Source organism: Plectropomus leopardus, chromosome 5, assembly GCF_026936395.1.
Source record: "Plectropomus leopardus strain MGB_pleo_1.0 chromosome 5, ASM2693639v1, whole genome shotgun sequence".
Classification (NCBI taxonomy): Eukaryota; Metazoa; Chordata; class Actinopteri; order Perciformes; family Serranidae; genus Plectropomus; species Plectropomus leopardus.
In genome coordinates, this window is record NC_142180.1 from 8,377,198 (window position 1) to 8,392,011 (window position 14,814).

The window sequence follows — 14,814 nt, forward strand, 5'->3', positions numbered from 1 at the left end:
GTTATCCCTAAACTGTCGGCAACTACAGTGTGGTAATGACAAGTTTCCATAGGAAGTTCCTGAAAGACATTGCAAATAAATGTATATGTGCAAATGTATATGCAAATAAACTGGTATTCTGGCAAATATGGTAGTTATGTAAACCTCAGTCAGTGTTTCGTTGTGGTGAGCCAACTCAAACAACTGGCTAAGGGTTAAGAAAAGACTGTAGCCATGCTTAAATATTAGGCCAAAAAGCAAACACTGCTGTTACAAAGAGCCTCTGATGTTAAAAGTAAAGCTCTTGTTTGCTTCCTGTTCTTCACAGAATGCCTCCTCACACTGATACAACCACACACAGACTGTCTTGCAGGCACAATTTAACAATAGTTTGTTGAACTGCTGTGCACTTGGGTTAGACAGAAAGTGCTGTGTGGTGCTTGAGCTTAATTGGTATTTGGTCCCATCACCTTGTCTACACTGGCCATGCAACAGAAGCAGCTCGTCAGCAGCACAATAGCAGCAGCTGCTGTCCTCTGTCAGTGTCTGTCTGAATCTGCTCAGCCCCAGCACTGCTGTGCACTCAATACGTGTTTGACAGAGCTCGCAGCACAATACACAGGCATATCTGTTTGGGTAATTGATGAAAAAAAAGAGTGTTGAAAGTTTTGAAGAGGGCTCTAGGTTGCGGTTATGTATTGTGAATGAGGAACGAACCACAACACATAGTCCGCTGTGCTGGTGGAAATGCGATGCATCTGTTTCATCTCACGAAGACTGGAAAACATGGCTAAAACGCATTCACGTTAGATAAGACCTTGCAATAGCAGAGAGACAGATCTCGCAAGACCAAGCAATTTCTCAGAAACAAAACACACTTACTCGATAGTGCTAGAAGTTAAAATATGGCCTGAAACATGCACACACCAAATTCTGGAACCTGGATTTAATTAATGCACTTGCAGCCAAACTCTTCCCAATCCACTCGCTTCCAGGTTGAATTTTGTTGTTCATCGTAATATTACTTTTCGCAATGAATGAACTTAATGACTTAACAGCATTATTGAGGCAAAACTTTAAGTAAGTAAAACTGTGAATAGCACAAAACTTCCTTTTGCTATTCAACCTGCATAGTTCCAATTTCACACTAATTTGCCTTATTGAATTATAAACAGTGTTTAACAAGGACTGTTTGTTCTTAAATGGGGCAGGAACAAATACATCCCCTTGCAAAACACCAAATAGTTCCCACAGGAAATGAAGTCTTAATTTTCAATAGATTAAACATTGCCAATTGAGTCTATTCATTGTATTCACTATGGTCTTATTTTTTCAGTAACCCTTCTGATATGAGTGGCAGTTTATCGATTTGTTTGAAGACACAGCATGTAGGACCTTTTACATTGTTTGCTTGATCTGCTACAGTGAGTAGAGTATCCATGCTGTGTGTGAAAACATGCTGTGTCTTCCTCAACTCTTTACATTTTGGGAAGCTGTGCTCAGAACAGATGGTTGGATGGGGGGTGATTTTTTGTTGTATGAAATGAGCAAGAAATGTTGTGACACATGAAAGTAATTCTGGATAAAAGTTTCATGAAAAATATTCCAACAGCTGGATTCTGTTATAACATGATGTTTTAATATCAATTTATCTACAAAATCTTTACTGACACCACTGTATTCTGGTCTTCATGGAAAGTGCACTGTCACTGAAGCAAAGGAACATATAAAAGTTACAAACAAACAGACTGTACCATTTTTACCATAAAATGTCCATTCATTTGGTCATTGGTACTTACAGTATAAATGAGCAGAGTCATTTTGAAACAAGATGGTTCAACGTTCGTGTAGCCATATCTGAATTTCTACTGTAGAATTCTTTTGTTGGAGGGTTCGCTCTTGTGAAACAGTTGTGCGTTTCTTCGCCGATGCACCTCATTCTTTATGATATAGCACTGAAGGTAGTTGCCACAAAACAGAAACCAAAAGAACCGTATGAGTACATTCTTCAGCTGTCAACAGCTGGGTCTCTGCCGATTTACCACACAGTTTGGTAATCCATAAAGACAGAGCACAAATGTAAGCATCTGCACCACAATTGGCACCATTTTTTATGTCCAGGACTTTTCCTTGAGGCCGTGTGCAGTCCAGATCTCCCTTCAAGCAGCTGTTAACTGCACAGCTTGGTGGTCTCGTAATCCATCGAATTGGGCAGACGTGAGCTGAAGGCCTGTAAGGAGGCATGGATGCGAACCACCTCGCTTGCAGTCAGTTTGAGCCGGTGCCTCAAAAGACAGGCAAACAGGTCCAACCTCTGTTGACCTGGAGGGGACAGGCGATTCACCCGGTCTCGTATTTCCAAGAGCTGGAGCATGGCAGTGTCCTGGGAACCTTGGGTGTACGGGTAGTCCAGCTGGAGAATCAAGTCACGGATCGCCTCAGGGTCAAAGTGCATGCTGTAGCCAAACACCTGGATGCTATTAATCTTCATGTAGCCCAGGTTCCGAACAGGATCTGTCATTTCTAAAGGCTCATAATATATGCTGTCGTTCACGCCATCCTGCGTCTTTATCCTGCTTCGAAGGTAGATGTGAATGGTTTCGAAGAACGTCTTCCACTTGTTGCCCAGCGTCAGAGTCCAGTTATAGCACTCGAACGGCAGATCCAGCTTGGTGGCCTGCCAGTCTGGAAAATTGTTCTCATTGACAGGGATGTACCAGCTCTCTGAGTGGCTCCCTCCAAAAGGGTTGATGTATAGAGTAAGGACAGGCTCCAGGGTGCTGTTCTTTGTAAGGCAGATCTGGAGGGATACTCCCAGCAGCATGTGGACCATGTTGGACTTGTACTTGTTGCTCTTTAGAGTCAGCAGCATCCTCTTTCTCCATGATGGGTCAAACCAGCTGTTGAGTCGCATGTCATTGCTGATAAAGATTGCGTGGACCTATCGGACACACAGACAGGAAAATGGTATAGACGCACCACACTCATGAACTCAGTGAGTACACATATGCAGAAGAAAAAATTAATTCTAGCAATATAAAAGCACAGGTGCAATTGATTGCAATATTCATATATTCTGTTAGGGGAATATTTTGGCATTTTTGCCAAAGGCAATGCCATGCAACAAAGGTTCCTACCAACTCAAAATGAAATAGACAAATTGTTTCTCCCAAAGATATTTATAGAAGCAGCTGTTAAACATTTCCGAGCACCGCAATCATTCTAATATTCATGTGTTTGGAAAGCAAAAGCCTGAGGAGGTTTTTGGTGCCCAGTGAGCAACTTAAATTCAAATTATGTTGGTGCCATCACAGTGCTTGTGATCCATTTGTGTTAATACATTCATAGGTTAAAATGGTAGCAAAATTACAGTTTGTTACAAAACATTGTAACTCCCAACTCCTCAAATACTGATGCCTAGTGGCCTTGAGTATCAAAATATGACCCTCTAGGTCATACTGAAGCCCTCTAGCATCCGTTTTGGATGGTCAGAGATGATGTGGCAGTTTTAGCTAGTTACATGCATAATCTTTTTCAAAATGAACCTCCATATTCTCAGGAAATGTACAGTTTCTATAAGTCACATGCATTAAGCCAATTTTCAAAATAGGCTTAAACCAAGGTATACTTATTAAGTATTTTAGTTTTCATCACTAGGTTTAGGCAACATAAGTACTTAGATTAAAAAAAGATTAAAAAAAAGATTTAAAAAAATAAAAAAATTAAAAAAGTGGTCTCAAATAAAATTCCTGTGTTTGACCCTTCTGTTCACGACCACCTCCCTGCATGGACTTGCTCACTGTTTATACTACATCAATTGCTTTAAGAGTCTTACAATGACCTAGCCCGGTGCATTTCATACAAATGCCAAAGAGTGTCTTTATATATTGATATCAGATACTGAGGGCCACTGACCAAGTGTTGCTATTTGACAAGAATGGGTTTGCCATAAAGCCAACATTCAATACAAAAAAAAGAAAAAAAAGTAAGGCATAGGGGAACTATTTGATAGGCATAAAAAAGATATTATGTTGCTTCTTGCATCTGAACATGTCAGTCCATTTTATCTACGTAGCTTGGATGGAGTTGTTTAGACCAACTCCATCCACTGTTGAAGGCAAAAAGATGCATCAAGCTGCTGTTTCCAAGGTCAAGTGTACCCATCTTTACTTATATAAAGTAATTGTGTTGAGGTAAACACAAAGTTACACAAGGTTTTATTGTATACAACACTCCCGGACCAGGTTTTGTCCAACAATGCCTTGAGCTTTTCATTACTAAGGATACTGTAAAGAAAAAAATATATATATGTTTGACCATGAGTGGCTAACTATATATCACAGATCAAATCACTACAAAATCTAACTAGTTTAGTAGTGTTATTCTCTGTTTTAATCAATGATCCATGAGCTGCCTCAGATGTAAATGTAAAATGTGCCTCAACAAATACAAGAAAAAAAAAACACTGGGAAACTGTAGTGCCTCAGTAACCAGAAGGGGAAGACTTTGTAATGCTAAGTGGTTCCCATGAGTGAGTATATCCTCCCAAAGATACTGCTGTGAAAGACAGCTCAGCTCTCGGTCAGGCTGACATGATTAAACAAAGGGCTAAAAGGAAAAAAACAATACCTCGAGCCTGCGGTCAGCTCTCTGTAGGAGGTAACCCAGCTCCAAATCCTGGAGGTCGGTTTCAAATCCCAGGTAGTTCTCTGTAGAGTCCGCCACCATAGACCTGCAGGCCCCCTGCATCAGGGCGAATCCTGGGTTGCAGCTCCCACAGCGGGTGTGGTTATCTGGTGCGCATGATGCGCAGGCCGAGCCTTCCCCAATGGCGCAGGGCGGCGGCAGCTGACAGGGGCTGTGGTCGTAGCGGCAGCTGCAGCTGTGGAGCTCCTCAGAGAATGCACCAAGCTGGTTGTTCTCAGAGCAATACAGGAGAGACTGCAAATGACTCAGCCAGTAGGACTGAGGCCTGCATCGAGGAAGACAGAAGGAGGAAGAGAGAGGCAGAGAGGGAGTGGTTATTGAACGGGGCTTATAGGATGAGCTGGTTTAATAGGTAGCTGCTTTATTGGGTCCAGGACACCTGTCTGGGTGTGCAGACAGCTTGCTCATTAAAAAAAATAGAAAGCATAATCAGCATAATGTGAGGCAGACAGACCAGAGAGGATTCAAGCAAGCATGGTTTAGATAAGGTTAAAAGACCTCTGTGAATGAGGCTTTTTTTGGAGCTGCATTCCATTATTTCAGCAGCTTTTCAATGCATACTTTGGAGTTTTATTCTAATTTCACAGCTACAAACTCCAAGAGTAGACTCCACAGTCGACCTTTTTTTTTTATTTTCCTGCAGGATAATGATCTCAAAACTCTGACCTGACATTCCTGCCGAGCACGCCGTTTTTTTGTTGTCCTGAAGTGCCCGATAAGCGTAGGATACACATGCAAAGAGTATGAGCACAAACATCGGCGTATGAAAAAGAAGAGAAAGCGAGAGACAGTAGAGAGTGCGGGAGAAAGTTGTCTTTGATCAGTTTGTGACATAAATATTAGAAGTGCGCTGCAGCCGTAGGGTAACTGACTCTCAGACATACATATAATTCCCCCATGTGGGCCGGAGTTTGATTCCCGTCTGTAGTACTTTCTTGACTGTGATCCCTTTATGCCTCTTATCCTCTTTGCTCGCTGAAGAGAAGAAATGCACAGTACATACCGCTGGCTTTCCTTTCAGAAAAAAAGAAGAAACCTTTCTCTTTGATGAGAGTGTATTGTGGTAAACTTTATGCTAATCTGAAAATGTTTGCTGGATTACAATTGGGGCATCCTTCCTCTGCATCCCAATCTTATCGTGCGCTTGGCAGTTGGAGGCAAGTCTGAGTTCAGAGAATCACTGATTTGAATATCAAAACCCCCTAATGGAAAAAGCGGTCATGGGAAATGAACCGAAAAGGGCTCTTCCTTTCCATCACACGCTACCTGTGGGCAAGGCATTTCACCTCCGACAGCTTCAGCAGAGCAAAGCAGTCACCAAGACAAGACTGCGGCTGTACTGTTAGTTCCCTGGTGTGATTATGTACGGCCTTTCTGCTCCCTGCAACTCTTCCTCCAAACTGCTGCTGTAAATCACAGTGTCTACTAACTTCTGTGCCACTTTTAAAGGAGCAGGCAGGACTGAAAAGGAAAACAGCCAAATATGCAGTTGCAGTTTTTTTGTGTATGTGTGTTGAAAAATCCTGGAAAAACAACTCTCAGATAGTGATTCATTGGACTCTGAGTTATGCTCTTTTTCTACATTTTTTTTTTCCATAAAGGGAAAATTCAGGGATTTATGAAATATAAAAATTGCTCCTGGAGACTAGTCAAATTTTAAAATTAATGAATAAAAAATGAAATGGATTCCCTACCACAAGGTCTGATTGACATGATACTGTACAGTATAATATTTGGCTAAAAATACATGGACACCCAAATGTGATGATTGAACATGTCATCCATTGGTATTAATCTGCTGCTTGAACCCTTTGGAAATTTTAGGAAAGGTGTCCAGAACACTGTTTGTATGATTGTATTATTTCTTTATTGGAATTGTACTTTTTTAGGGACTTTTTCTTTTTTTGTAGGTTGTATTGTTTTTTGTTCAGGTAACATCCGGCTACCTTTTTTCTAATTTTCTGCAAATGTTTTGGGCCATGCCTTGTTTAGTTGGTTGTTGCCTTTTCCCTATGTTTCCTCTTGTTTAAAAGGGTTAACAATTTACACTCTTATGGCTCCATGCTCTCTGGAAGATTTTAGGAACTGTCTTCAGGGGTTTGCTAAAAGCATTAGTGAGGTGATGTGTGATAAGTAGCATGATAAAGGCCTGACTCACAGTCTGCAACGCTATCCATTGCAAATATTCTGAAAGGGGTCAAGGTCAGGGCTCTCTGGAGGCCAGTGAAGTTGTTTTTTTTTAAACTCAAAACTGATAAAACATTTCTTTATAGACCTAACTTTATGCACTGTCATGTCGAAACAGGAAAGTCTGCTTCCCAAACAGCTGCTACAAAGTTGGAAACACAATGTTGTCTAATCGACCAACACGTTTTCTCATAAGAACACTGGACAATGTTGAAGAATCAGGTCTGGATATTGTCTGGAGCTTCCCTTTCACACACAGCAGGAAATATGGTGCATTCCATTTGCACATTGAGTTCATAATGCCTGAATTCCCAGCGGAAAATTTCAACTGCAACACCTTAAAAGTCAGTTTTCCGACTCAGAAAGTTGCAAAAGCCTCACCAATCTTGACCAGCTGCGCCGCCCGCACATCAACAGTAGTAAAAACTGTAGTAATAGACTGTTAATTCAAATGTTTGTCTTATTTGTGCCTCACTAAAAAAAGGAAAACAGTCCCAGCCAGAGTCTATCTGCACATAAGTCACGGTATTTGCATGCAAAATATACAGTGTTTTCTTATCACATAAGAAAGGTTAACCGGGCTTAAACTAGTGTTGCTAAACAACATCATGTTTTTCTGAAACACGATAACACGGGTGTGACGTCACTCCCAGTTCTTACCTCTGACTTCCGAGGTAAAAGGAAAACAGCACCAGTCTGTGTCAGCATAGTCTCACCTACTGGAACTGCTCCATTTCATTTTGTGGAGGGGTGGTGCCTGGGTAGATCATGCAGGAGGTTTCACGTAACCAGTTTTGTCATTTGTTTATTAACAGCAGAGTCTGTCATTCTTTGAATTTAATGATTTGGTCAAATCTCATTATCTCTACAGTTAAACATTTTTTTAATTGATATCTTCACGTAAATTAGTCATCTCTCTTTACTCTCTTTGGTGTAAGCTTCACAGAAACATCAATACGCCCATTCTTTCACTGTGAATTCTTCATTCACCTGCTATTTTCCAACATGGGCAGACCAATCTGACTGATTTGGACATTGTACTCTCAAACAGCTCCTCTGGATAATATCTAGATAATATCAGGTTTTCAGTGCCTGTGTGAAAGTGGCTACACAGTATACACAATACGTGGGCAGGGGTGTCTATATAATTCTGGCCATATGAGGTATGAACAAGCTGTGCTACACAGTAACTTGTTTTAGTAGAAATACTACATTGACCATAGAACTATAAGGTCCTATTTGCGTTCTGAGCAATTTTGAGTGATTGATCTTCAGAGCTTTGCATTCCAAATAGCTAAAATGATATGAACCTTTTATGTTATTTAATTTAAAGTAAAAAAACAAACAAAAACATATATCTTTAAAAACACCATAGTGTTAATAAGCTGTCACAGAATGAAAATGTGTGTCTAAGTCAATTTTGACAAAAAACTCAGAAGGAACCTTTTAACAATTTTCCTCTATTGTGTTTATTTCAAAAACATTTCATAATAATCTTCTGTCAGAGATACTCTATGTATGATATTAGGAGGAATTTGCAAAGCAGTTCTTTAGTCAATTGAAACTAAAGCAAGAAAGCAAAAATCATCAATATGGAAGATGTGAAAGAAGAAAAGACAAGTGTCATGGTATGCAATACTCAAGCCTTCTGGACGTTTTTTTTCCTCTGTGCGAATTCATGTAATTGAAACAGCATGAGGCTGCAAGGATGAAATTGGTCTGATCTACTGAATCCTTTGACAAGTTAATTAAAAAGCTATTCAACATTTTCAGAGTCAAATCTTAATTGCACTCTTAGTAGTCAAACAAAGATGAGAGGACTCCTCCAGTGCAGCATTCAAAAACTTGGGATACATGAAAAAAAAAAACCTGCAACCTTTTTTTTTTTTTTGGGCGGAAAAACCTACGCACTAGAATTTTCGGAGCTGATTAAAGCAGAAGTCCTGAAAACATCACTTGAATGACAATGTGCATCATTATTCCTAATGGCAAAAGTCTGAGCACAAAGTGTGCTGTTCACTCTTATCATTACCCGCCTAATAAAAGCCAAGCTGACTGCTGCTTCGACTGACTCGCTGGCTCATAATTGTCAGTGTGGAGAGAAAAAAATAGCCCTCAGGAAGCAAAATCAATCACATATCGCTCATCTATCTCAAGTACCTCAAACAGGATGTTAAAGGGAGAGTGAGGGGTGTTTCGAGAGCTTCCGTTTCTCTCCCAGGCAAAACTGACAAACATCCTATTCTCAATCGCTTTCCACTGAGTATGAAGACTTCTGTGAAGAGGCGAAAAGAAAGGGAAGGCTTCATAGTTGACGCGCCGGTAATAACATAGATAAACACTGCCTGGATGAGGCCGATGACGCTCCCACTCCCTTTTCTCTCACAAGTGGGTGGGAATATCAGCTGCATAGATCAGTGATTAATGTGTGTTTGGGCAACGCGGTGGAGAAGACGACAGATTAGGGCCGAGACAAAGAAAAGAAAAGAAAGGGAATGCAAAGAAAGCAAGGGAGAGACTGGACAATGAACAGATTGCACTGTATAGATTAATCTGCCGGTTGATTTATGTGTTGTGCTCTCTATTATCACTGGCTTTATTTTGGAAGCTCTGTCGATGTGAGCGCTATGTGATTGACAGTAATGGTTGGATTCATCACCCACGGCAATCAGGCCCTCTGAAGGACAAAGGTAGCTGGAGGAAATGCAACTTTAATTCAGTCTTCAAACATTAGACTGGAATTGGGAGACCGTCCTCAGCAATGATCATACACTTAACCCTTTGAAACTTGAGCAGACCTGCCTGATTTTGTTTTAAAAACATGGGAGGGAGACAATGAGAAAAAAAAAAAAAAAAAATCAAGAAATTCGTAAAAAGTGCAAGAAAATTGAAAACAAACAAGGAACTGACCTGGAAAAATTGTTTCAGAAATTGAAATAATTCTGTAACATTATCTTAGGTTGATTTCTAGTTGTCCCCAGGCTGTCTCTTCTTTCATTAGACATGTTTCTCTAGCTTTTAAAAAAATATATTTCTAAATCTACAAATTTCTTGCAATATGTCAAGTTGCTTGTTGCCTTTTTCCTCTTGTTTTTGAAATAAATTGCACCAATTTGCTCATAGTTCATAAGTTTAAAAACCTGTGAAAAGCTTCTGATAGCAGTACAAAAGTGATGCCATTCTAGGTTTTAAAGGGTTAAAGTGACCTATTTGTTTTACCTCTTGCTGGCATGTGAAAAATGGCTGTCCTCTCTCAGCAGCAAAGACTGAAGGCGTGTGATGTTATTGTGAAAAGTCACGGAGGACGGAGTGCAAGATCGTTCGTATAAAACGTCAGAATTCGACACCAGAGACTGATTTCCTTGTGGTTTCCTAAAAACAACACTGGTTTCACTGCACCTTGGGGCGATGTTTCCCAACTTTACCAAAAAGTTTGAGTTCCTGAAGCTAAACTAAACCTTGACCGTACAGAATCTGATAAACTCTCTGAAGCTGATATAAAACTGTAAAGGCGGAATTTTGATCTTTTTTTGGCCAAAACACCAATGCAGAAGATGTGGCCCCAGAGGGATTTCATGGAGATGAAGTCAATTGAAATGAAATGAAGATTTCATGATTTCATCAAGATTTCATAAAACCCAAATAAAGATTTCATGGAGCGGAGACTTTAGGATTTCTGGAGTTAAAGTTTACTCTCGGCGTGGCTGATGAAAGCAGTAGAAGCCAGGTAAGCTTGTGCATGGTGATCTGCATCTTTAAAAACTGAGCTGTATTTGGTTGAAAAGGTAAAAGCTCTTTAACAGCAAATGTCTGGAACCTTTTAATGGTATTTCATTGCATTGTGCCATGAAGCAGGATGTACATATTTCTTGGAAAAACCTGTACAAAAGAGATAAAAATGAAATCCTCTACATATATTAAGAGGAGGCATTGGAAGTGAAGCGCCGCCACAGCAATGGCAGCTTGTTTACTTCCACCTACATCCCTGGATTAGTCTATAGAGAATACCACAGGCTGTGACTCCATGTACAGTAGTTTTGGGCAAAAAAAAAAGCCAGAACCTCCAGGGGTATATATCAAACAGACCGGGAAGAATGCACAAAGAGAGAACTACATCACAAAAAACGACATTGCTTTAATGTAAAAATGTTGGCTGCAGCAGGATCAAAGGTATCCTCAGCTATAACATATTAAAGCTATGTCGAATCAGACATACACAGTTCGAGTACACATGTCTGTCTGAGCAGTGCTCACCGTTCTCTTGGTAGACGGACTTGGGGCTGTCGGTGACATCTTTTACTGAGACTGAAGAGTTTGAAGATGACTCTATGGGCTCGTCTGGAGAGAACCCGCATACTATTCTCCAGCTGCTCGTATCGCCACTGAAACAAGCTGTCCATCGACCACAAGTGCTGGATGCTTGACACGTTCAGGAAGTAGTTCTGGGGCAGCCTCGCATAGAACGCCTTGAATTCATCTGTAGCAATAGATAAAAACCATAACAGGGGATATCTTATCATTGTGTCATCAATGCTGCTTTTCATTCCTGTGATTATAACCTGTCTCAGTTGGTCCATGGTTCTACTTGTCCTACTTCTGGTGTTTTAGGTATATCTGTAGCACAAGATTTGGATGCTCAGAGACTTTGAATGTCACTTTCCACCCGTTACATGCAAAGTGTCTGCTAAATAAACTTTGGTTTCCACAGGAGATGCCCGTTTTCTACCTACAGTCTCTGTTTTCCAAAATAAACTTTTGACGTAGCACAACACTACTTGGTTAAGTACAGAAAAAAGAGCATGGTTTGTGTCAAAATAAGTACTGTTTAACTAACGTTTCTTGACATGTGACATACTATGTTATGTAGTTAAAATATTTCAATGGTGACTTGATTTCATTTGGGACACAAACAGCTGTCTCTTAGGTAAGTCCTGTGTTTCATTGATCGTCTCACTCTATGCAGACTGCACCTCATCTGCATGACATAGCCCAGTATGTCTCATTCTGATGCTAAAGGGTGCCTCGGTGCGTTGGTCAGCCACAGAGGGCCAGTGACCAAGCGTCAGTATTTTAATGGGATGGGAGTGAAAATGTGATATTTTCAGAGTTTATGACTTGACAAGAATCCACTCGATGCCCTTTAAAACAATCGACCAGCGCACATTGGCTTGTGGAAAGTGAAAAACACAACTATTCACCAGTTGTGTCCTCCAGTTTGAGGCAAAAGATGGCTGTATATCTCAGTTGCATTTCAAGGAGCCTTTGAAATTGGACAGACCTTGGCAGCCTCTTCTATTTGGGCTAGACATGTGGATTTTGGAGTACCTTGAGTCGGGACACAGCATCTGGCAGATTGTGCTTTGAAAAGTCAACTCAAAACATTTTGATCATATTCAGCAAAGCAATAAAGGAAACCAATAGCATCTAGCCTGACACTAAAGACAATCAAAGACGCAAGAGGGCCCACTTTAAAGCAGAAAACAAAATGTTTAATGGGGACTGTGAAATAATTATGATATGCTGGCAAAGCTTACTCCGTATCAGAACACCAACTGTGATATATTATTGTTTTAAAAAATGCTTGTCTCCCTGATACAGCATTGCTACTGTAACAATCTGTATAACTAATGAAAAATTAAACATAAGTAATATTTAAAATCAAGGCAATATAATTTATTATCTTTTTTATCAGTAAAGATATGGAGCACTTTTATGTTTGAGCATTTCAGTTGCTTCAAGCATTTTCATCCTTAATTCATTACTGAGATTGTATTACTGGTTTTGAGTTATTTGATGCTTAATTGCCAGAATTATAAAGCTGTTTGATCAACACTGACTGGTACAAAACTACTTTGTCATCAGTCAGAACCTCCTCTTTCAAGCATCTCATCCATTTAATCTCTTCACATATTAAAAGCAGATAATGACCAAATGGAAGTCACTCTTTTACTGTTATCTTACATCACAGCACCACAATCATGTATTCCTACAGAAAAAAATACAATATGGAACAAAGACCGCACTTTCCATATCTGCGGAACACACACTGAGTCATTTGAGCTGTTGAACAATTTTATTACTTCATACATTACATTGACAGATTGCAACTATGACCTGCTCCGTGTACCTCCATGTTCCCATGAGCTGCAATAGTTTCAAGATATCTGTTGGGTCTTTGAGACTAGGTGTTTATACTTGTTAAAAAAGATTTTGGCAAGTGACATTTTCCTGTTCTGTTGGCACTTGGCAGATGTTTTGCTTATTTCAAATATGTTCTAAAGGTGCAATGCATAGTTTTTTTCAGGGCATCTATTAGCAAAAATGGTTTATAATTACAATATCCATATATACGTTTTTTATTATGTTGTAGTCACCTGAAATAAGAATTGTAAGCTGTTTGCATTTTCAAATATAGTCACAGTCACAGTCTGTCACGTTGTTATGCAGTAGCCAAAAACATACATATCAAACACTGGCTTAAAATAGGTCCATCTTGAATCAACAAGCGCAGTTCTCTCACATAGATCTCCTTCTTTCCTTTCAAAAAGGAGACGTTTTAGATTTAAACCTCATGGCTGGATAACCAAATCCTTCCCGGCTTTTAAGTAAACTTATTCTAAATAACATCCCCCCCTTGTTTTTGAGAACTCCCTTTTTGCAGTGTTCTGTGTAAAATAAATACAACGTACAAACATTCTCTTTTTACAGCTAAACAGTACACTAAAACATGTTACTACAAACATTTTAGTAAAGAAAAAGGCAATGCAGTAAAAGTATCTTGATTCATGTTTAATCAGAGCTGCTTAGTTTGACTGCAGTTCATAATGTGGATATTGCTGGCAGGTGAAACAAAGTGCAGAAAAGCAACATATAGCAACAGGAACTTGAAGAAAAAAAATATTAATTTCCAATTTATGGGAAAAAGCAGATGAATGCAAAACAGAACTGGCTTGAAACACAGGGAACCAAGATGAGGAGAAAAATCAAACTACAACACTAGAGAACATTGACAACAAACTGAGCAGAAACAAAGGGAAACACAGGTTTATATAGAGAGAGAACTAATCAGAAGAATGAGACACAGGTGGAGTCGGCGGGGACTGGACCAAGGAGGGAAACCTAAGGATAGGCTGAAAATGGAGAGACAATGAGAGTGTGGTAGGTAATACAAAGGTGGAGCAAATGACTAACACAAGACAGGTGTGAGGGGAAAACAGACAGGAAAAGCACAGGGAAAAAAGGGGTGGGTGGACTCCAGGAGTAGTTAAAGAAAGGTGAGCTAATCAGGGCGGGGCAGATGAATACTAAGGTGGGAAAACACACAAAGACAGGAAGTAAAATTAGATAAATGAGGAGTGAATCTACAAAATAAAAAAGGAAACAGATAAAGCATGAGCAAATAGAATGAAAGACAACAAAAAACAAGTCACCCCACATATTGACTGTGGTTAGTTATTTTTGTTTAGCTGTGCTGAATTCCAGCAAATGCCATTAGAAGCACTTAGAGGAAGCAGAGGAACATGTTTTTGGAGGTTGCTTTTCCACAGATTATCTGTCTCTTGTACTACTAATGATATATATAGTCACAGCGTCATCAAAAATCATTTTTTTGTTTTCATAAAAGTCACCTGCTACAACTTTAAACATGTTCCTCTTCTATGCACTTCCCCCCTTCCTTTAACATTGCACCATTGTGTTTTATAAAATTCATTAGATATATCTATTTGAGATTCAGTATATTTAATTATAAAAATATGATGACATTCATCATCTTCACTTACTATCTTCCCCCTAAACTGAGCATAAAATCAGCGAATTATGTTTATTGTGAATACAACAGCCACATATTGATCTATAGGTATCAAAGGTTTTACTAACTATTTAGATATAGTGATGATAAGTGCCATTGTTGTATCATTATTTTCATTGTTATTAATTTAT

General features: G+C 39.5%; 1 protein-coding gene across 1 annotated transcript in view; it reads right to left on the minus strand.

Moving 5' to 3' along the window:
* Window positions 1–1,596: 1,596 nt before the first annotated feature.
* LOC121940582 (BMP/retinoic acid inducible neural specific 3a, tandem duplicate 2) overlaps window positions 1,597–14,814 on the minus strand; it is a 66,120-nt gene continuing 52,902 nt past the window's right edge. The window contains exons 7-9 of the mRNA XM_042483317.2: window positions 11,128–11,350; window positions 4,609–4,951; window positions 1,597–2,920 (exon numbers count right to left, since the gene is read on the minus strand). Coding sequence (XP_042339251.1) covers window positions 2,150–2,920; window positions 4,609–4,951; window positions 11,128–11,350 — 1,337 coding nt within the window. The 3' untranslated portion in view covers window positions 1,597–2,149. The remainder of the gene's footprint in view (window positions 2,921–4,608; window positions 4,952–11,127; window positions 11,351–14,814) is intronic.